This window comes from Pristiophorus japonicus, chromosome 21, assembly GCF_044704955.1.
Source record: "Pristiophorus japonicus isolate sPriJap1 chromosome 21, sPriJap1.hap1, whole genome shotgun sequence".
Taxonomy (NCBI): Eukaryota; Metazoa; Chordata; class Chondrichthyes; family Pristiophoridae; genus Pristiophorus; species Pristiophorus japonicus.
Genome location: NC_091997.1, coordinates 91,008,522 through 91,029,791, shown reverse-complemented (window position 1 = coordinate 91,029,791; position 21,270 = coordinate 91,008,522). Strand labels below are relative to the sequence as shown.

The 21,270-nt window shown below is 54.2% G+C and overlaps 1 protein-coding gene across 7 annotated transcripts in view; it reads right to left on the bottom strand.

Annotated features, from left to right (window-relative positions):
- The window catches only part of LOC139234174 (talin-2), a 379,178-nt gene that overhangs the window by 146,313 nt on the left and 211,595 nt on the right, over nt 1-21,270 (bottom strand). For all 7 annotated transcript variants that reach the window (XM_070865210.1, XM_070865207.1, XM_070865213.1 and 4 more), the window contains 5 exons: nt 18,957-19,085; nt 12,893-13,006; nt 11,349-11,462; nt 860-994; nt 585-713 (listed from right to left, as the gene is read on the bottom strand). In XM_070865210.1, the coding sequence (XP_070721311.1) occupies nt 585-713; nt 860-994; nt 11,349-11,462; nt 12,893-13,006; nt 18,957-19,085 (621 nt within the window). The remainder of the gene's footprint in view (nt 1-584; nt 714-859; nt 995-11,348; nt 11,463-12,892; nt 13,007-18,956; nt 19,086-21,270) is intronic.

The window sequence follows — 21,270 nt, the reverse complement described above, 5'->3', positions numbered from 1 at the left end:
GCCACATAAGGAGAAATTACAGCAGATGACCAAAAGCTTGGTTAAAGAGGTAGGTTTTAAGGAGCGTCTTGCAGGAGGAAAGAGGGGGAGAGGTTTAGGGAGGGAGTTCCAGAGCTTGGGGCCCAGGCAGCTGAAGGCACGGCCACCAATCAGGGATGCTCAAGTGGGCAGAATTAGAGGAGTGCAGATTGTAACGCAGCCTGTCCCTGACCCAGCCCCTAGCCATTCCGGCGTGGGAATCCAAAGTGAATCACCCTGCCCCAGACCGGGAATACTCGGGCCAATGGCGGTGCTCCCAGTCACACCCGGCAGGAACAAGGTGACCAAATCCCGACCAACGTTGATCCAGCTCTGCCACACACTTCTGGGCTTGGCAAGTTGCTTGGGTTACGACTACAGATGAAACCATCAGTCTTGCTTTGAAACACATTCATACATCGACACCAATCAACTGAACAAAACACATAGGCCTGTTGTCTTTGCATCACAATTCTTGGCAATAATTTGATTCTCAAAAGGGATTGCAATGATGACGGGCGACACTGGAATAGAGCAGAAAGGCACGAGAAGGATGTCCAACTCACCGTCTCCCCTGGCAGTGGTTTCAATTGGCCATCAGCGGCCGCCATCTTGGCATCCTGCAGCTCGTTCCGCAGCGTCTGCACTGACTGCAGAGCCGAGTCGATCTCCATGGGGCCGCACGCTTCGTGAGCCTGTGTTCGAGACAACCGCAAACCATTGCCTTATTTCACTTGTTGGTGTCTCCGCGCACTAACACATTCTTTACGCCCGACAAAGAGGGGTCGCACCCTTCGGTAAAACCCCGGGTGAGCCCAGCGACCCTCCGCCCATTACCCACCTTTTGCACGGACGTCCGGAGCTCCGCCAGGCTGGTGGCAAGGTTCTTGGCGCACTGTCCGAGCTGCATGGCCGCAGCCTGGTCAGCGACGGTGGGCACGGCGGCCTTGGCTGAGGAAACCATCTTACTTCCAGGCTGCAGAAACACAACGGTAACAGTAAGGACAAAGGAGGACCTGCATTTATACAGCGCCTGTCACAACACAGGACGCTCCAAAGCGCTTTACAGCCAATGAAGTACTTTTGGAGTGTAGTCACTGTTGTAACGTGGGAAACGCGGCAGCCAATTTGTGCACAGCAAGCTCCCACAAACAGCAATGTAATAATGGATAAGATCATCGGTTCTTTTTTTGGTTGAGGGATAAATATTGGCGATAACCCCTCTGCTCTTCTTCAAAATAATGCAGTGGGATCTTTTACATGAGGGCAGATGGGGCCTCAGTTTCACGTCTCAACTGAAAAACTCCCTCGGCACTGCACTGGGAGTGTCAGCCTAGATTTTGTGCTCATGTCCCTGGAGTGGGACTTGAACCCACAACCTTCTGACCCAGAGGTGAGAGTGGGATCACTGAGCTACGGCTGACATATAAATATCCCAGCTTTCAATATCTGAACTCCAACTCTAACTCCAACTGAGCTGTCGGAAGGGTGCAGAATCTCAGAATGTTGCCATCAAAGGGTTTAAGCCTTTTCAGGCAGTGTCGCACATTAATTATTTAAACCTCAAACTGGTTTCTCTCTGATCATCTTTGCTGCTCTACAACATCATTAAAATTGAGCTTATGTGCAGAGTGCCATCTTAATGACACAATTAGGAAGAGTACAAACAGATGATGCCCCAACATATGAGCATCTTTGAAAGGCTGAGATATATACCATAAAACCAAAGTCCATCAATGGTGTTCAGTAATGGTTGGCTGATTCATTGTACAGATGTCAAACACATAGGGCTAGACTTTCCACTATGATCGCTATTGCACCAAAATGGGCGCTATTTCCAGGCTTAGTGCTTTTTTTATTTTTCAGGATCGCTGGAATATCGCCCATTTTAAAAAACGCTCATTTCGCCTTTTTAATTTGGGCAATAGCCTTAGCGATGTGAAATGGGCCTTAGCGATGTATTCAGTCGTGCAAGGCTGACGTCCATAGCAACGGCCGTTCTGCGCATGCGCGTTTTTTTTTCAGGCAAAGAACTTTTCCCCCCCGAAGTTGACAGAGAGAACAGGGGACCTGGTCCCCATCAATAACATAATGAACCTTTCTTTTAGTCTAGTCCCTGTTGCTTTATAAAATAAAATATATCAGCCAAATGAGGTGAACTCCATTTCCTTCCTCATGGGATGCCGTACCCTAGTTCTGCTTCTACTTGTACTGTGGTGTCTGTGTGTTCTTTCTCTTTCACTGAGCCTGGGCCCAGAAGAGCCGAGGGCCCAGGGGCAGCACGGACCAGCCCACACTGCGTGTGCAGCAAAGCAGGTCTCCAGTCGTCTTGGTTAACCCTTGCCACTGGATAAAGGCCTAGCTCTGTCAAGCCCGTGTGGTGGCTGGTGTGCAACGGCCACCCCACGTTAAAACAATCCACACACAGGCATTAATTGGAGTTCAGGACTGGAACATCGGGTCCTTCATTGAAACATCTGTGAACTCTTGTGGAAGCAAGTCATCCTCGTTCGAGGGAGCGTCTATGATGATGATGATAATGGACCAGAGGGGGGAAAAATCCATGATTAATATTAACCCTGACATGACAGCAATGTACAGGTGCAGTGTCCAAAATCCGGAACCCTCGGGTCTGAGGCCATTCCAGATTTTGTGTTTTGCTGGATTTTGGAACGTCTTTCTGACGTCACGAATCCGGAAACTCCCGAGCCCAGGTTCGGGTATTTCTGGATTTTGGAACGTCAGGAAGGAGGGGGGGGCGGGGGTGTGCTTGCTGAAGAGCTGTTTGGGTCGCCGCCGTGGAGGAGTTTGGGCGGGGCCCCGATGAAGAGGAGGAGTTTGGGCGGGGCCCCAATGAAGAGGAGGAGTTTGGGCGGGGCTCCTGCGAGGAGGAGGAGTTTGGGCGGGTCTCCTGCGAGGAGGAGGAGTTTGGGTGGGGCTCCTGCGAGGAGGAGGAGGAGTTTGGGCGGGGCTGCTGCGAGGAGGAGGAGTTTGGGCGGGCCGAGGAGGAGTTTGGGCGGGTCTCCTGCGAGGAGGAGGAGTTTGGGCGGGGCTCCTGCGAGGAGGAGGAGGAGTTTGGGCGGGGCTGCTGCGAGGAGGAGGAGTTTGGGCGGGCCGAGGAGGAGTTTGGGCGGGTCTCCTGCGAGGAGGATGAGGAGTTTGGGCGGGGCTGCTGCGAGGAGGAGGAGTTTGGGCGGGGCCCCGGCGAGGAGGAGGAGTTTGGGCGGGGAGGAGTTTGGGCGGGGCTCCTGCGAGGAGGAGGAGTTTGGGCGGGGCCCCGGCGAGGAGGAGGAGTTTGGGCGGGGCTCCTGCGAGGAGGAGGAGTTTGGGCGGGGCTCCTGCGAGGAGGAGGAGGAGTTTGGGCGGGGCTGCTGCGAGGAGGAGGAGTTTGGGCGGGGCCCCGGCGAGGAGGAGGAGTTTGGGCGGGGCCCCGGCGAGGAGGAGGAGTTTGGGCGGGGCTCCTGCGAGGAGGAGGAGTTTGGGCGGGGCCCCGGCGAGGAGGAGTTTGGGCGGGGCCCCGGCGAGGAGGAGGAGTTTGGGCGGGGCCCCGGCGAGGAGGAGGAGTTTGGGCGGGGCTCCTGCGAAGAGGAGGAGTTTGGGCGGGGCCCCGATGACGAGGAGTTTGGGCGGGACCCTGGCGAGCAGGAGGAGTTTGGGCGGGGACCCGATGACGAGTTTGGGCGGGGCCCCGACGAAGAGGAGGAGTTTGGGCGGGGCCCCGGCAAGGAGGAGGAGTTTGGGCAGGGCTCCTGCGAGGAGGAGGAGTTTGGGCGGGGCCCCGATGACAAGGAGGAGTTTGGGCGGGGCCCCGGCGAGGAGGAGGAGTTTGGGAGGGGCCCCGGCGAGGAGGAGGAGTTTGGGCGGGGCCCCGATGACAAGGAGGAGTTTGGGCGGGGCCCCGGTGAGGATGAGGAGTTTGGGCGGGGCCCCGATGACAAGGAGGAGTTTGGGCGGGGCCCCGGCGAGGAGGAGGAGTTTGGGAGGGGCCCCGGCGAGGAGGAGGAGTTTGGGCGGGGCCCCGATGACAAGGAGGAGTTTGGGCGGGGCCCCGGCGAGGAGGAGGAGTTTGGGCGGGGCCCCGGCGAGGAGGAGGAGTTTGGGCGGGGCTCCTGCGAAGAGGAGGAGTTTGGGCGGGGCCCCGATGACGAGGAGGAGTTTGGGCGGGGCCCCGGCAAGGAGGAGGAGTTTGGGCGGGGCCCCGGCGAGGAGGAGGAGTTTGGGCAGGGCCCCGGCGAGGAGGAGGAGTTTGGGCGGGGCCCCGATGACGAGGAGGAGTTTGGGCGGGGCTCCTGCGAGGAGGAGGAGTTTGGGCGGGGAGGAGTTTGGGCGGGGCTCCTGCGAGGAGGAGGAGTTTGGGCGGGGCTCCTGCGAGGAGGAGGAGTTTGGGCGGGCCGAGGAGGAGTTTGGGCGGGGCTCCTGCGAGGAGGAGGAGTTTGGGCGGGGCCCCGGCGAGGAGGAGGAGTTTGGGCAGGGCTCCTGCGAGGAGGAGGAGTTTGGGCGGGGAGGAGTTTGGGCGGGGCTCCTGCGAGGAGGAGGAGTTTGGGCGGGGCCCCGGCGAGGAGGAGGAGTTTGGGCGGGGCCCCTGCGAAGAGGAGTTTGGGCGGGGCTCCTGCGAGGAGGAGGAGTTTGGGCGGGGCTCCTGCGAGGAGGATGATTTTGGGCGGGGCCCCGGCAAGGAGGAGGAGTTTGGGCGGGCCGACGAGGAGGCCCTGAGGTCGGGTGGCGGCAGCACCTCGAGGTCGGCAGGGTCTGGATTCCAGAACATTTTACGGATTCCGGACGACCCCGCCAGCAATTGGTCCGGAGTCTGGAACATTCCGGATTTCGAATGGTGCACCTGTACTTGTATGGAACTTTTCTCATGTTATTCTCCCATCTCTATTCCGCAGCATGTCGTGATCAATACTGGTTGAGAAATTACAGGACCCATCACTATAAATCACTATAAATGCACTTAATTTGTCAACAAATACAAATGTGATTAGATGATTGGCAGGAATCAAAAAGGCCCTTAAAATTACATCGATTCCCCTGACAGCCTTTTACTACAGATCTTCCCCGTAGTGCCGCGTTCTTGCAGCTTTTCTTCAGCATCTATTTGGGCCAGCGATCATTTGGGCGAAATGCCGAAAGTAGCGCTTGGCGATAATCTGGGCCATAACTGGGCGCAAGTTTCCAATCTGAGCACTATTCTCGGCCTATTTTGTTTTTAAGTCGGCCAGGCGATGCAGCTCATTCAGCAGGGCCGAAAGTTGGGCCGGCTGTAATCGGGTGCGAGTTTCCTCTTTTCAGCAAATATAGGCGATAGCCTGAATCTCAGCTCTTATATGGGCGATAAATGGGCGACGGTGTGCCCAAGGTTTAGCCCGATAGAGAAGGAGCTATTTATTAGAGGCCCAAGGACCAGGCAGTATGCCGTGTATTCTGAGTCAGTTTAACATCCGAGGTCTCAATCAGGTTTAACATTGGCTCATCATCATCTCGGTTTTTAGATTATTTACATCTTGAGATAAAAATTTGAATTCTTTTCGTTTTTCTATGGCCTTATCAGCCTGAGGTGCTGCCTTTAATTCTCGGTGAACCGGTGACCCCAAGTCCCTCTGCTCTTCCACAGCACTGCCCCGGCTTCCATTCACAGTATGGTTACTGCTTCCAATCACATGACACCAGTTCACCGATTTCTGACACAGGTACAGCGCCTAAAATCCGGAACCCTCGGGACCGTTCCGGATTCCGGGCTTTTCCAGACTTTCGATCGTCTTTCTGATGTCACGAGTCAGGAAACACCCGAGCCCAGGTTTGGGTATTTCCGCATTTCAGAACGTCAGAGGAGGGGGGAGGCCTCACCGAGCAGCCGTCCGGGGCCCACCGAGGAGGTCGGCGGGTGGGCCGGTGAGGAGGCCCCGAGATTGGACAGCAGTGGGCCCCCGAGATCGGCAAGGTCGTCGGGTCCGGATTCCACAACATTTCATGTATTCCGGACGACCCTGCCACCGATCGGTCCGGAGTCTGGATTCGGGAACATTCCGGAACTCCGGATTCTGGACGCTGCACCTATACTGAATTCCAGCTGCCACTTTTGAGTCCATTCTGCCATCTCAGCAAGATGCGTTTGCAGATTTCTTTGGTCTTCTGAAGAATTGACTATACCTCCGGTATTTTGGTACTGTCTACAGCTCGCGACACTGCTCCCGAGGCCTGGATCCAAATCATTGATCAGTCACACTGAACGTAAGTGGCCCCAGGATTGAACTCTGGACACCACTGCCCACCTCCAACCAATCTGCAAAACCACCCTTCACCCCGACCTTCTGCTTGCCCCTCTAGACAAATTTTAATCTAATTTTCTATCCTTACATACCCCTTAATCGTCTGGTAATCTCCTCTGTGATAACTTGTCCAGGTCCATACTCACTGCGTCTCCCCTCCGATCCACCCGGTCTCTTATCCCCCTATTCCCCCCCACCCCGCCCTGCCACAGATGATAAACTAACTGGCCTGCAATGACCCGATTGGCTTGGACTCTCTGCTTAACTGTGGGTGAGAGCGGGCGCTGGTCAGTCCTCTGACACACAAACACGTAACAGAGCCCGCAGATCTCCAGGGGCTCAGCATTGCCCTCCTTCGTAGGTTCCTCGGAAGTATCCCATTGGAATCCGACGCTTCAAGGAGGGCATCCTAGCATGGGGGGGGGGGGGGGGAAAGAGGTTTGGGTGTCAGGCACCTCTGGGGTGGGGTGGGGGGCGGTTGGAGGGCCTCTGTATACAGTCAGCGAACACAGTATCGGAGTGACTGCTGCCAACGAACTGGAAGCTGCACTGAAGCATAAGTGACCGGCCCAAAACATGAAAAAGTGACGTTCACCGCAACACAGCAGACGGAGGTCCCAATGGCGATAAACACGCTCGGCAAGAGAACAACAAACTCTCACAATCTGACAACTTCCGAATATCGCCTTCAAGTCACATCTCCTCGTTAAATTGTACTGGAGATGTTGGGTCTGTTTACCTTGGAACAGAGGAGGCTGAGGGGAGACCTGATTGAGGTGTATAAAATGATGAGGGGCCTGGATAGAGTGGATAGGAAGGACCTGTTTCCCTTGGCAGAGGGGTCAACAACCAGGGGGCATAGATTTAATGTAATTGGGGGGAGGTTTAGGGGGGATTTGAGGGGAAATGTCTTCACCCAGAGGGTGGTGAGAGTCTGGAACTCGCTGCCTGAAAGGTCGAGGCAGAAACCCTCACCACATTTAAAAAGTACTTGGATGTGCACCTGAAGTGCCGTAACCTACAGGGCTACAGACCCAGAGCTGGACAGTGGGATTAGGCTGGGTAGCTCTTGGTCGACCGGCGGGACACGATGGGCCGAAATGGCCTCCTTCCATGCTGTAAATTTTTGTGGTTCTTTGGAAGTTTTCGCAGTTCATTGTGACGAATTAATCACACTGTTGCCACCCTCCTTCTCTCTTCTCGCGTTCCTTCTCCACCCTCCCTCGCGTTTTCCTCCCCAGTCGCTTGGTGTAGCGCTGCTCTCTCTCTCTCTCTCTCTCCGCACCGTCTCCACTCTGTTTCTCAATGGTCCTTTTCCCAGCCGATTAACTCCCACCATCCAGCACCCGCATTCTGATCACCAACATCTGTTCAAACCACAACAGACCGAGAGCCTGATGGCGATAAACACTCTCGCTGAGATTGCAATAAAACTCTCTCAATCTGACAACTTCCGAATATCGCCTTCATCATCATCATCATCATCATAGGCAGTCCCTCGAGTCGAGGATGACTTGCTTCCACGTCAAAAAGTTCACAGTTGTTTCAATGAAGGAGCTAATATTCCAGGTCCTGAACTAAATCTTGAAGGGTGGAAGATGCCTGTGGATGGATTGTTTGAACGTGGAGTGGCCGTTGCACACCAGCCACCACACGGGCTTGACAGAGCTAGGCCTTGGTCCAGTGGCAAGGATTAACCAGGATGGCTGGAGACCAGCTCTGCTCACCCTCAAGTCACATTACAGACCTCACAATGCCTGAAATTCCCACTCCTCACCTTTCCCTCGCACCAATCAGTGTCGAGAACAGAAAAAACCCACTGGAACGGCACGTGTGACTACTTCCTGTTCGTTGGCAGCAGTCGCCTCGATATTGGAGTAGTGTGCACAGTTTTGCTCTCCTTACCCAAGGCAGGATTATACTTTGCCATTGATTTCTGGGATGGAGGGATTGTCTTATGAGGAGAGATTGAGTAGACTAGGCCGATACTCTCTAGAGTTTAGAAGAATAGGAGGTGATCTCATTGAAACATACAAAATTCTTACAGGGCTTGAGTAGATGCTGAAAGGTTGTTTCCCCCGGGCTGGGGAGTCTAGAACCAGGGGGCACAGTCTCAGAATAAGGGGTCGGCCATTTAGGACAGAGATGAGGAGAAATTTCTTCACTCAAAGGGTGGTGAATCTTTGGAATTCTCTGCACCAGAGAGCTGTGGAGGCTCAGTCTTTGAGTATATTCAAGAAAGGGATCGATAGATTTTTGGATATTAATGAATCAAGGGATATGGAGATAGTGCAGGAAAGCAGAGTTGAGGGAAAAGATCAGCCATGATCTCATTGAATGGCGGAGCAGGCTCAAAGGGCCAACTCCTGCTCCTAATTCTTATGTTCTTATGTGGGGAGGGAGGGGGGCCATGGAGGAATATAGTATAGGTGGCAAGGAAATAGCAGGAATGGGGTTAGGGCAGGACTACAGGCCCGAAAGGTCAAGGACATCTCAGGGCCGATGTGGGGCGTAGGCCGGGAACAGTGCATTGTGGGCCAGAAATACGAGTTCCAGGCCTGAGGGGAAAAAAGCTCAAGAGACGCGTTTGAGAGAAGGTGGGAAACTTTAATTAGTCTTTTCTCTCACTTTGAGCAAAAAAACCCCCATTTTTGTAGAATAGCTGTTGTTGTAACTTGGAGCAGTCAGCTGACAGTGGGGAGAGGAATGGCAACGAACGGTTTTACAGCAGTATTTCGAGTGATCGGATTGGTTCACTCGCTGCGCGATTTACTGATGGACGGCAAGACTGAACCAAATCGTTGAGTTCTGGTTGGTTGTCGCCAAAAGGGGTGTGAAAAATAAATCGAGTGCTTTCATTGGTTCAGGTTCTGCTGTGCCCTATTGGTCGATTTTAATTCCATTTCTACGCCGCTGAATCGTGATTTGTTTAATACGAAATCTGGGCGCGTCGACTAGTCGCGCTGGAAATGTGATGCTGCAAACAGGAAGTGCTTGTTTCCAGGCCATATTTCTAACATTAATAAATAACATCTCCCCTGTGGTGATGCTCACACACTGATGTTTGAGGACCCCGGGCTATTATACCGCGTAACACGCAACAGATTATTCTGATGCTCAGATGGAGCTCCCTCTCTTTAAAGCCATGAATCGATTTGTTAAGTCCTGAGGTCATCCAACACTTAATTACTGATCGGTCAGGGAACTTCACAAATTGGAGTGTTTCAGGCCACGGCGTCTGAAGAATGTTTTTACATCTGTAATGAAGTGTGGTATCTGCACCGATAGATCTCGGAGAGAGTGAGAGAGAGAGCGAGAGAGAGAGCGAGAGAGACACAGAGCGAGGGCGAGAGAGAGACACAGAACGAGGGCGAAAGTGAGACACAGAGTGAGGGCGAGAGAGAGCGAGCGAGGGCGAGAGACGAGAGAGAGCGAGCGAGGGCCAGAGAGAGAGAGAGAGAGAGAGAGGGCCAGAGGGAGAGCGAGAGGGCCAGAGAGAGAGAGAGAGAGAGAGCGAGAGGGCCAGAGAGAGAGCGAGAGGGCCAGAGAGAGAGAGAGAGTGAGGGCCAGAGAGACAGCGGGAGGGCCAGAGAGAGAGCGAGAGGGCCAGAGAGAGAGAGAGAGGGCCAGAGAGAGAGAGAGAGAGAGAGGGCCAGAGAGAGAAAGAGGGCCAGAGAGAGAGAGAGGGCCAGAGAGAGAGAGAGAGGGCCAGAGAGCGAGCGAGAGGGCCAGAGAGAGAGAGTGAGAGGGCCAGAGAGAGAGCGAGAGGGCCAGAGAGAGAGCGAGAGGGCCAGAGAGAGAGCGAGAGGGCCAGAGAGAGAGCGAGAGGGCTAGAGAGAGAGAGAGGGCCAGAGAGAGAGAGAGAGAGAGAGAGAGGGCCAGAGAGAGGGCGAGAGGGCCAGAGAGAGAGAGAGGGCCAGAGAGAGAGAGAGAGAGTGAGGGCCAGAGAGAGAGAGAGAGAGAGAGAGAGGGCCAGAGAGAGCGAGCGTGAGGGCCAGAGAGAGAGAGGGCCAGAGAGAGAGAGAGAGAGAGGGCCAGAGAGAGAGAGAGAGAGAGAGGGCCAGAGAGAGAGAGAGTGAGGGCCAGAGAGAGCGAGCGTGAGGGCCAGAGAGAGAGAGGGCCAGAGAGAGAGAGAGAGAGAGGGCCAGAGAGAGAGAGAGAGAGAGAGAGAGGGCTAGAGAGAGAGCGAGAGGGCCAGAGAGAGAGAGAGAGAGAGAGAGCCAGAGAGAGAGCGAGAGGGCCAGAGAGAGAGAGAGAGAGAGAGAGAGGGCCAGAGAGAGAGCGAGAGTGAGGGCCAGAGAGAGAGAGAGAGAGAGCGCCAGAGGGAGAGAGAGAGAGGGCAAGAGAAAGAGAGAGAGAGAGAGAGAAAGAGAAAGAGGGCCAGAGAGAGTGAGCGAGAGGGCCAGAGAGAGAGAGAGAGAGAAAGAGGGCCAGAGAGAGTGAGCGAGAGGGCCAGAGAGAGAGAGAGAGAGAGAGAGGGCCAGAGAGAGAGCGAGAGGGCCAGAGAGTGAGAGAGAGAGAGAGGGCCAGAGAGAGAGTGAGAGGTCCAGAGAGAGAGAGAGAGAGGGCCAGAGAGAGAGCGAGAGGGCCAGAGAGAGAGTGAAGGCCAGAGAGAGAGAGAGAGAGAGGGCCAGAGAGACACAGCGGCAGAGAGAGAGCAAGAGAGAGAGACAGAGCGAGAGAGACAGAGCGAGTGAGGGAGAGAGACAGAGTGAGAGCGAGAGACAGTGAGAGCGAGAACGAGAGGGAGAGACAGAGCGAGGGGGAGAGACAGAACGAGGGGGAGAGACAGAACGAGGGGGAGAGACAGAACGAGGGGGAGACAGAGCGAGGGGGAGAGACAGAGCGAGGGGAAGAGACAGAGCGAGGGGGAGAGACAGAGCGAGGGGGAGAGACAAAGCGAGGGGGAGAGAGAGCGAGGGGGAGAGCGCGAAGCGAGAGGCAGAGACGGAGCGAGAGGGAGAGGCGAAGCGAGAGGGAGAGGCGGAGCGAGAGGGAGAGGCGGAGCGAGAGGGAGTGGCGGAGCGAGAGGGAGAGGCGGAGCGAGAGGGAGAGGCGTACCTGGAGGAAGTTCTGGCTGGCGATAATCAGGGCGAGTTGGGCACTAAGATTCTCCGGCTCAGCCTGACTCCCTCGGACTCCCTGCACCAGTTGAGGGATATAATCAGCGACAGCCTGTGAACAGGAGAGAACACGTGTAAGGAAACCATTCTGTGTTTCAAGCAGCCTGCTTGATTGGCATCCCATCCACCACCTTCAACATTCACTCCCTCCACCACCGGCACACCGTGGCTGCAGTGTGCACCATCTACAAGACGCACTGCAGCAACTCGCTAAGGCTTCTTCAGCAGCACCTCCCAAACCCGTGACCTCTACCACCTAGAAGGACAAGGGCAGCAGGCGCATGGGAACACCACCATCTCTACGTTCCCCTCCGAGTCACACACCATCCTGACTTGGGAATATATCGGCTGTTCCTTCATTGTCACTGGGTCACAATCCTGGAACTCCTTCCCTAACAGCACTGTGGGAGCACCTTCACCACACGGACTGCAGCGGTTCAAGAAGGCGACTCACCACCACCTTCTCAAGGGGCAACTGGGGATGGGAAAACAAAGAGAAAAAATAGGGAGAGAAAAAAAGGAAGGAAGGAAAAAGACTTGCATTTATATAGCGCCTTTCACCAGCCCAGGACATCCCAAAGCGGTTTCAGCCAATGAAGTAGCTGTGAAGTAGTAGAGCAGTGTGCTTGAACCCTGGGACTCACGGTGCAGTTCCGCGAGCGACAAGAGCCAAGTCCACAACAAAACCCACTGGGAAATGTCAGCAGTAAGCAACGTCAAGGTGCTCAAAGCCTCCCATCTGTTCATTAAACTCCCGTCTTTCGGGTGAGACGTTAAACCGAGGCCCCGTCTGCTCTCAGGTGGATGCAAAAGATCCCGTGGCACTATTTCGAAGAAGAGCAGGGGAGTTATCCCCGGTGTCCTGGGGCCAATATTTATCCCTCAATCAACATCACTAAAATAGATTATCTGGTCATTATCACATTGCTGTTTGTGGGAGCTTGCTGTGCGCAAATTGTCTGCCGCGTTTCCCACATTACAACAGTGACTACACTCCAAAAAGTACTTCATTGGCTGTAAAGCGCTTTGGGACATCCTGAGGTTGTGAAAGGCGCTATATAAATGCAAGTCTTTCTTTCGTTACCAGTGCCATTTATCAGAGGGTTACATCCAGCTGCCATTGTGTGTCAGCTGCCTGCAGTGTGTTCTCAGTAAATCCCTTCCAGTTCCCGTGTCTAGCTCAGGCTGTTTTGGTTTGTACCTCCACATCACCCAATTCCACTTCCAACCCACCCTGGATTCAAAATACAAAACCCCCCTCCCGGCCTCCCCACAGCCCGTCCCGCTGATGAAAGTGTGTTACGCTCCGTGCCATCACCCCAGCCACCCTCGTTCGACCAATTATAATTTGAGGGAGAACGTTTGAACAAGAGTTGCTCAGAAATGTTGGCACCGTATATGGAGGATGAGCAGTAACACGAGAAGAAGGCGGTGTGCCGTTTGGCGATGTCTGCGGGGTGAATCTTTCCCAGCAGTCCGTACCTTACAGCTCTGGACCAGCTGCTGCTGTGCCGCCGTGTTCTTATTGGACGATGATGCATTCTGGGATGCCGCGATGGTTTGCGTTGCCGCGGCTGCGGCTTGCTTGGCCGCGTTCTAATTAGCGGAATAAACAGAAAGGTACGGTCAGAGAAAAGCTGCACCTCTGATACAGTTAACCCTGTAAATATTAACTCGTTTGGACATTAAAAAAAATTTCAATTGGTTCCATGGAGGAATAAGAAATGGGAGCAGGAGTCGGCCATTCGGCCCCTCGAGCCTGCTCCGCCATTAAATGGGATCACGGCTGATCTTTGACCTCAACTTCCCCGCCCGATGCCCCGGGCAATCCAAGGGGAAGTGATTCAGGACGCTTGTGCCTCTCGTTGGGCGCCCAGGGCTTATCGCCCGGGTGGGGCTTCGCGACCGACTCCGCGAGATCCCGTGGGAGGTTCGTGGCGGTCACCGTTAGCGCCCCGTTCCCCCGGCAAGGGTCGGCGTCATTGGCGTGCGCAGCGACCCGCGTTCGCCCCGGAGCGAACGTTCGGCAGCGCCCCCGCGAAGCTGCGCCGGGCGGTGACCGCGACAGGGGTCAGGGGGCGCGGCGCGTACCGGGCTGTCGGCCGCCCGCGGGGCGAAAGTTAAAGGGGAGGTGGGGGGGTGGAAACGTAAAACAAAATGGCCGGCTTACCAGTCGCGGTCGCCTTCATCCACGGCCGCGGGGGGTCCGTGCCGCCATCTTGCAGTGCCCCGGGCTGCTCCCCGGTGGTCCAGGGACGGCCCCGTCTCCCACCCGCAGGGTCGCCAACTGACGGGGAGGGGAGGGCCCTGTCTACGAGGCAGCGCCACGTGTCTTACCGCTGTGTCCTTCGCGGAGTCCGTCCTACCCCGCCCCCGCCTCACTCCCGCCCGCTGACCACTTGCTCTCAGGGGACGCGGTAACCCAAATATAGGCCACGGGGCCAGGGCCTCCATGCCTGGCGCAGGAAATCCTGCTTCGCGGCTGCAATACACTAATTTCAGGGCCCAAAAATCTATCTATCGCAACCTTGAATATACCCGACGATTTAGCATCCATAGCCCTCTGGGGCAGAGAATTCCAAAGATTCACCACCCTCTGAGTGAAGAAATTCCTCTTCCTCTCTGTCTTAAATGGCCGACCCCTTATCCTGAGACTGTGACCCCTGGTTCTAGACACTCCAGCCCGGGGAGACAACCTCTCATCATCTACCCTGTTAATCCCCCTCAGAATCTTGTATGCTTCAATGTGATCACCTCTCATTCTTCTAAACTCCAGAGAGTATACGTCCATTTTACTCAATCTCTCCTCATGGGACAACCCTTTCATCCCAGGAATCAGTCCAGTGAAGCTTCGTTGCCCTGCCGTTCAGGCAAGGTGGGTCTATCCAGCGAGTTGCAGGAGCCACACAGACTGGGAAGGCCCCAAGTTGCAGCTCTGGTCTGGGCGGATCGCTGATCTTATGAGCCTTGTACAAGGGCAGCCCCTCGAGCCTGTTCCCACTTTTTAATTAGATCATGGCTGATCTGTAACTCAACCCCATTTTGCAGACTGAAAAGCGACTGGGTCAAAGAGGAGGGTTTCTAGGAGGAGACGTGGGGGGAGGTTTCGGCAGGGAATTGCGCGCGTAAGGTCTAGGCGGCTGAAGATACCTTCGCCAATGGTGGAGTGAAGGGAATGGGGGATGTGCAAGAGATTCAATTAATTAGTGACCATCATCGGGCTTAGAGGTGGTGCCACAAAGACTCACTGGATTGACCCCCGAGATGAAAGGGTTAGCCATGAGGAGACATTGAGTAGAATGGGCCTATATTCTTTGGAGTTTAAAAGAATGAGGGGTGATCTCATTGAAACATACAAGATTCTGAAGGTGATTAGGCTGGATGGCTCTTTGTCGGCCTGTGTGGACAGGATGGACCGAAATGGCCTCCTTCTGCGCTGTAAGCTTACTGCACAAGTTCAAAGTTCACGGGGCTTGGGGTAATATATTAGCATGGATAGAGGTTTGGCTAACTAACAGAAAACAGAGAGTCGGCATAAATGGTTCATTCTCCGGTTGGCAATCAATAAGTGGGGTGCCGCAGGGATCAGTGCTGGGACCCCAACTATTTACAATCTATATTAACGTCTTGGAAGAAGGGACTGAGTGTAACGTAGCCAAGTTTGCTGGCGATACAAAGATGGGAGGAAAAGCAATGTGTGAGGAGGACACAAAAATTCTGCAAAAGGACATAGACAGGCGAAGTGAGTGGGCAAAAATTTGATAGATGGAGTATAATGTTGGAAAGTGTGAGGTCATGCATTTTGGCAGAAAAAAATAAAAGAGCAAGTTATTATTTAATTGGAGAAAGATTGCAAAGTGCCGCAATACAGAGGGACCTGGGGGTACTTGTGGGTGAAACACAAAAGATTAGTATGCAGGTACAGCAAGTGATCAGGAAAGCCAATGGAATCCTGGACTTCATTGCAAAGGGGATGGAGTATAAAAGCAAGGAAGTCTTGCTACAGTTGTACAGGGTATTAGTGAGGCCACACCTGGAATACTGCGTACAGTTTTGGTTTCCATATTTACGAAAGGATATACTTGATGTGGGGGTAGTTCAGAGAAGGTTCACTAAGTTGATTCCGGGGATGAGGGGGTTGACTTATGAGGAAAGGTTGCGTAGGTTGGGCCTCTACTCATTGGAATTCAGAAGAATGAGAGGTGATCTTATCGAAATGTATAAGATTATGAGGGAGCTTGACAAGGTGGATGCAGAGAGGTTGTTTCCACTGATGGGGGAGACTAGAACTAGAGGGCATGGTCTTAGAATAAGGGGCCGCCCATTTAAAACTGAGATGAGGAGAAATTTCTTCTCTCAGGGTGTTGTAAATCTGTGGAATTTGCTGCCTCAGAGAGCTGTGGAAGCTGGGACATTGAATAAATTTAAGACAGAAATAGACAGTTTCTTAAATGATAAGGGGATAAGGGGTTATGGGGAGCGGGCAGGGAAGTGGACCCGAGTCCATGATCGGATCAGCCATGATCTTATTGAATGGCGGAGCAGGCTCGAGGGGCCGAATGGCCGACTCCTGCTCCTATTTCTTATGTTCTTATGACTGGCTGTTGTGGAGTCACAGAGAAGATGGGCCACAACGAGAGCAGGGAGCCGCAGCAGTCAAGCAGGACTTGGTCTTGCTTCACCGCAGGGAAAGCAGCAGAAAGATCGCCATCGAGCTTCCCGTAGGGAGAGGCCCCATTAAGAAGCCTCCACAGTGTAATCAGTAAAACTCCTTGACTCCTCGAGCCCTGTTGCTATCCTGCTTCAAGGAAAGCCAGCCTGTGAGCAGGTGGCGAGGCCATCATCATCATAGGCAGTCCCTCGGAATCGAGGAAGACTTGCTTCCACTCTAAAAGTGAGTTCTCAGGTGGCTGTACAGTCCAATACGGGAATTCCAGTCTCTGTCACAGGTGGGACAGACAGTGGTTGAAGGAAAGGTTGGGTGGGGAGTCTGGTTTGCCGCATGTTTTCTGCATGCTCTCTGTGTTCCGACTCGAGGTGCTCAGCGCCCTCCCGGATGCACTTCCTCCACTTAGGGCGGTCTTTGGCCAGGGACTCCCAGGTGTCAGTGGGGATGTTGCACTTTATCAGGGAGGCTTTGAGGGTGCCCTTGTGACGTTTCCGCTGCCCACCTTTGGCTCGTTTGCCGTGAAGGAGTTCCGAGTAGAGCGCTTGCTTTGGGAGTCTCGTGTCTGGCCGAGGTAGCACATTCTTCACACGTCCAGGCTCACGGTCCCATCAAAGTTACAGCAGCCCAGATCGTTTGGCTGCAACGATCTCCCGCTCATTATTCATCGGCCCGCAAAAGGCGAACGACCTCTCATTTCAAAACTGATCCGAGCTGGAATTGCTTTCCTGTCAGTGAAACAAACCGAGGTTCCAGGGACACAAGATTGTGTGACATGTGTAGGACCGATATCGGCATGGCAGCGATCAAGCCTGTAACCTCAGAACATCATCCTGTGGATTGCAGAGCTCTGCCGCAGGACCAGCAAACATCCAGAAAACTAAACCACGCTCAATTAAACAGGAAAACAAAAGCAAGGTACTGTGAAAATCTGAAATTAAATCACAAAACGCTGGAAAACGCGGGTTGGGCAGCGATGGTGGAGAGAGACACAGAGTTAATGTTTCAGGTCGATGATCCTTCGTCAGAACTAGAAAAAGTTCGAGAAACGGATTTTAAGCAAGTGCAGGGACTGGGAAAGGAGGAGGAGAGGAAAGAACAAAAGGGAAGGTCTATGATAGGGTGGAAGGCAGCAGAGATTAGAGAGACAAAAGTAATGATGGAATGAGGCAAAAGGAGATGGTAATGGCACAAGTTAGGAAACAAAGGATGAGTCTGAACATCACTTTTAGTTGTTTTATTTAATTATCCGTCACGATAGTCAGGAGTGTGATGGAACACGCTCCACTTGCCTGAATGAGTGCAGCTCCAACAACACTCGAGAAGCTCGACACCATCCAGGACAAAGCAGCCACTTGATCAGCACCCCATCCACCACCTTCAACATTCACTCCCTCCACCACCGGCGCACCGTGGCTGCAGTGTGCACCATCTACAAGATGTACCGCAGCAACTTGCCAAGGCTTCTTCAGCAGCACCTCCCAAACCCGCGACCTCTACCACCTAGAAGGACAAGGGCAGCAGGCGCATGGGAACACCACCACCTCCACGTTCCCCTCTGAGTCACACACCAGCCTGACTTGAAATATATCAGCCGTTCCTTCATTGTCGCTGGATCAAAATCCTGGAACTCCCTCCCTAACAGCACTGTGGGAGCACCTTCACCACACGGACTGCAGCGGGTCAAGAAGGCGGCTCACCACCACCTTCCCAAGGGGCAATTAGGGATGGGCAATAAATGCCGGCCTGGAGAGTGTCTTTAATCATGTCTGTAACTTAATTCCCCGTGTCCATACCATAGGCTGAGGCCCCGGACCAGAGTTCCATCAGTTTTCTCTCGCCCGTCTCCCTCCCCCGCCCTGCAAGGCTCCTTTTCTTCCTCTGCCGTCTTCTCTCCCATTCACTGACCCCTATTCTCCACGACTCATCTCTTGCCACTGTCCGAGGCCCGACTCGCTCCGAAATAATTCCACAGTCTCCCTCTGGGCCTGTCTCTGCATCTGCCGAAAGGCCCATGAGACACTTGTCACTGCCTCCTAGCGAGCAGCAGCACAACTTGCCCCACCGTACTCTCTCCCTGCCCTCCGCGAGCCAATCTCGCCAAACCCCTTCCCGCCCTGCTCTGCCCCTCCTCTCCCCGCTCTGCCCCACCCCTCCCCTCCCCGCTCTGCCCCTCCCCTCCACGCCCCCACCCGCCCCTCCCCCACCCTGCTCTGCCCCTCCCCAACCCTCCCGCTCTGCCCCGCCCTCCCACTCTGCCCCGCCCCTCCTTGTCGTGCCCTGCCCTGCTCTGCCCCTCCCCGCCCCTCCCTGCTCTGCCCCGCCCTCCCGCTCTGCCCCACCCCGCCCCTCCCTGCTCTGCCCCGCCCCTCCTTGTCCCGCCCTGCCCTGCCAGTAGGGGTCCTTGCCCCTCTCCGCATTTCCCGTTCCCTTGTAAATAAGGACCCTGTCATCCATGGCGTTATTGTGGATGATCAAATTGACGTCACGGCACTGCCGGAGACATGGTTGAGGGGTGAAGTCACCTTTCCCCACCGGTCTATACTTGCCACCATATTTCCCTCCCAAACCGGCCCGGTGGCCGTGGGGTTGCCCTAATACCGAAATCACACCTCGGTCTGTCTCCCTGCTCCTCCAGCCTTGTTCCACCCCTCACATCCCTCTTTTAAAATCCTCATTCAGTGCCGCCCCCAAACACCACGGCAATTTTCTCGATGCGGTAATGTCCCTGCTCTCCTCCCTCAGCCTCGGCACCGAGCCACTTCTCATCCTCGGTGATTGCAATCTGCCCCTCAGCTCGTCCTCTCCTCACTTAATCTCTCGCTTCCTGTCAACTCCGTCACCCATATTAGCTGAAATAAAAGAAATGTAGCTCGTTACCTCCAGCCGGTTTATTAACTTTTTCTTGATGGCGTTCTGAGCGGCCGAATTGGTGACAACTCGGAGGCCCTCGGCTGCCTCCCGCAGCTTCTGCTGTTGGTCCTGGTTCTCCGGGTTGGCGGCTGCACCCTGCACGGGAAAGCAAAGGGGTTACCGAGAGTTACCTGGTTAGGGCAAGGGGTTACTGAGAGTTACCTGGTTAGGGCAAGGGATTACTGAGAGTTACCTGGTTAGGGCAAGGGGTTACCGAGGGTTAACTAGTTAGGGCAAGTGGTTACCGAGGGTTGCCTGTTTAGGGCAAGAAGTTACCGAGAGTTATCTGGTTAGGATAAGGTGTTACCGAGGGTTAACTAGTTACGGCAAGGGGTTACCGAGGGTTGCCTGTTTAGGGCAAGAGGTTACCAAGAGTTATCTGGTTAGGGTAAGGTGTTACCGAGGGTTAACTGGTTAGGGCAAGGGGTTACCGAGGGTTGCCTGTTTAGGGCAAGAAGTTACCAAGAGTTATCTGGTTAGGGTAAGGTGTTACCGAGGGTTAACTGGTTAGGGCAAGGGGTTACCTGGTTAGGGCAAGGGGTTACCAAGGCTTACCTGGTTAGAGCAAGGGGTTACCGAGAATGACCTGGTTAGGGCAAGGGGTTACCGAGGGTTACCTGGTTAGGGCAAGGGGTTACCGAGGGTTACCGGGTTAGCGTAAGGAGTTACTGAGAATTACCTGGTTATAGCGCAGGGTTACCGAGAGCAACCTGGTTAGGGCAAGAGGTTAGTTGGTTAGGGAAAAGGGTTAACAAGGGTTACCTGGTTAGGGCAAGGGGTTACCGAGAGTTATCTGGTTAGGGTAAGGGGTTACCGAGAGTTATCTGGTTAGGGTAAGGAGTTACCGAGAGCAACCTGGTTATACCGGGGTACCGAGAGCAACCTGGTTAGGGTAAGGTGGTGCACACAGACAGACAGACAGACAGAGAGGAGAGCGACGGCAGCGATGCCACAAGCAGGTCCCCTTATTCTACCCTCCTGCTGCTGGAGATTGTGAGGCCCCAGCACTCCAGGCAGGCCGCTTCCCCCCTCACACACCCAAAGTTGGACAGGCACCATTCCATTGGTTAAACACCAGAGCCATTGAAACTCTTTCAACAGATTCGGCTCTTCAACTGTGTAGCCCTCATCAGGCTCGGAGCTGAAAACGGCAGAGTTTGGCTCACGGCTATTTCACTGTTCGCAAACCAACAGCACATTGGGGACAGATTTACTGTCACTCTGGGCACTGCTGTGTGTTAATGTGCAAACACATGATTCCGGGAGAGACCTCAGTGCTGGGATATCACATGGAGATATCACAGGAGATCACATGGCTCCGGTTGGGGTAGAGTGTAGAATGTTTCAGTATAAGGGGTGTCGCAGTTGTGTGAGACGGACTGGTTGGGCTGGGTGCCCTTTGCCTTTCCGCCATTGTCCATAGGTTTATATGTAACCTTCAGGGCCGCTGACCAAGGGCCGTGCGGCTCTTCGGCACGGACACGATGGGCCGAAATGGCCTCCTTCTGCGCTGTAAATGTCTATGTTTCTATAAGGGGAGCAGAACCGATCGAATAGGCAGCGAATGCATTGTCTCTGCAACTGCACGTGTTCAGCAGCCCACCGAGGATGTGTGTTTGCTAAATCACCGAATCTGCCCGTGTCCCCAGCACCTATTGGCATAGCAGCAGCAGGTGTTCTCAGCAGACTGGTAACAATAGAGTCAGGAACAAGGGCAGTGGGTCTAAACACCCCCGGTCAGCAACTCCCAGTTATACAACATCTCGATTGGGAAAGTTGCCCCAAGGAGCGTCACAAACGGGCAGATAGAAAGAGCTTGCATTTCTATAGCGCCTTTCACAGCCTCAGAATGTCCCAGAGCGCTTTACAGCCAATGACGTACTTTCTTTAAAAAAAATGTGTAGTCGGTGTTGTAATGTGGGAAACCGGCAAACCAAATTTCCGCACAGCAAGCTCCCACATTCAGCCATTAGATCATGACCAGATAATCTGTTTTTAGTGATATTTGGTGAGGGGTAAGTATTGGCCCCGGGACACCGGGGGTAACTCCCCTGCTCTTCTTCAAATACTGCCACAGGATCTCTTACGTCCACCTGAGAGAGCAGACGGGGCCTCGGTTTAACATCTCAGCTGAAATACGGCACCTGCGACAGTGCAGCACTCCCTCAGCACTCCACTGGGAGTGTCAGCCTAGATTTTTGTGCTCAAGTCCCTGGAGTGGGACTTAAACCCAAAACCTTCTGACTCCGAGGCGAGAGTGTGCTGCCCACTGAGCCACAGC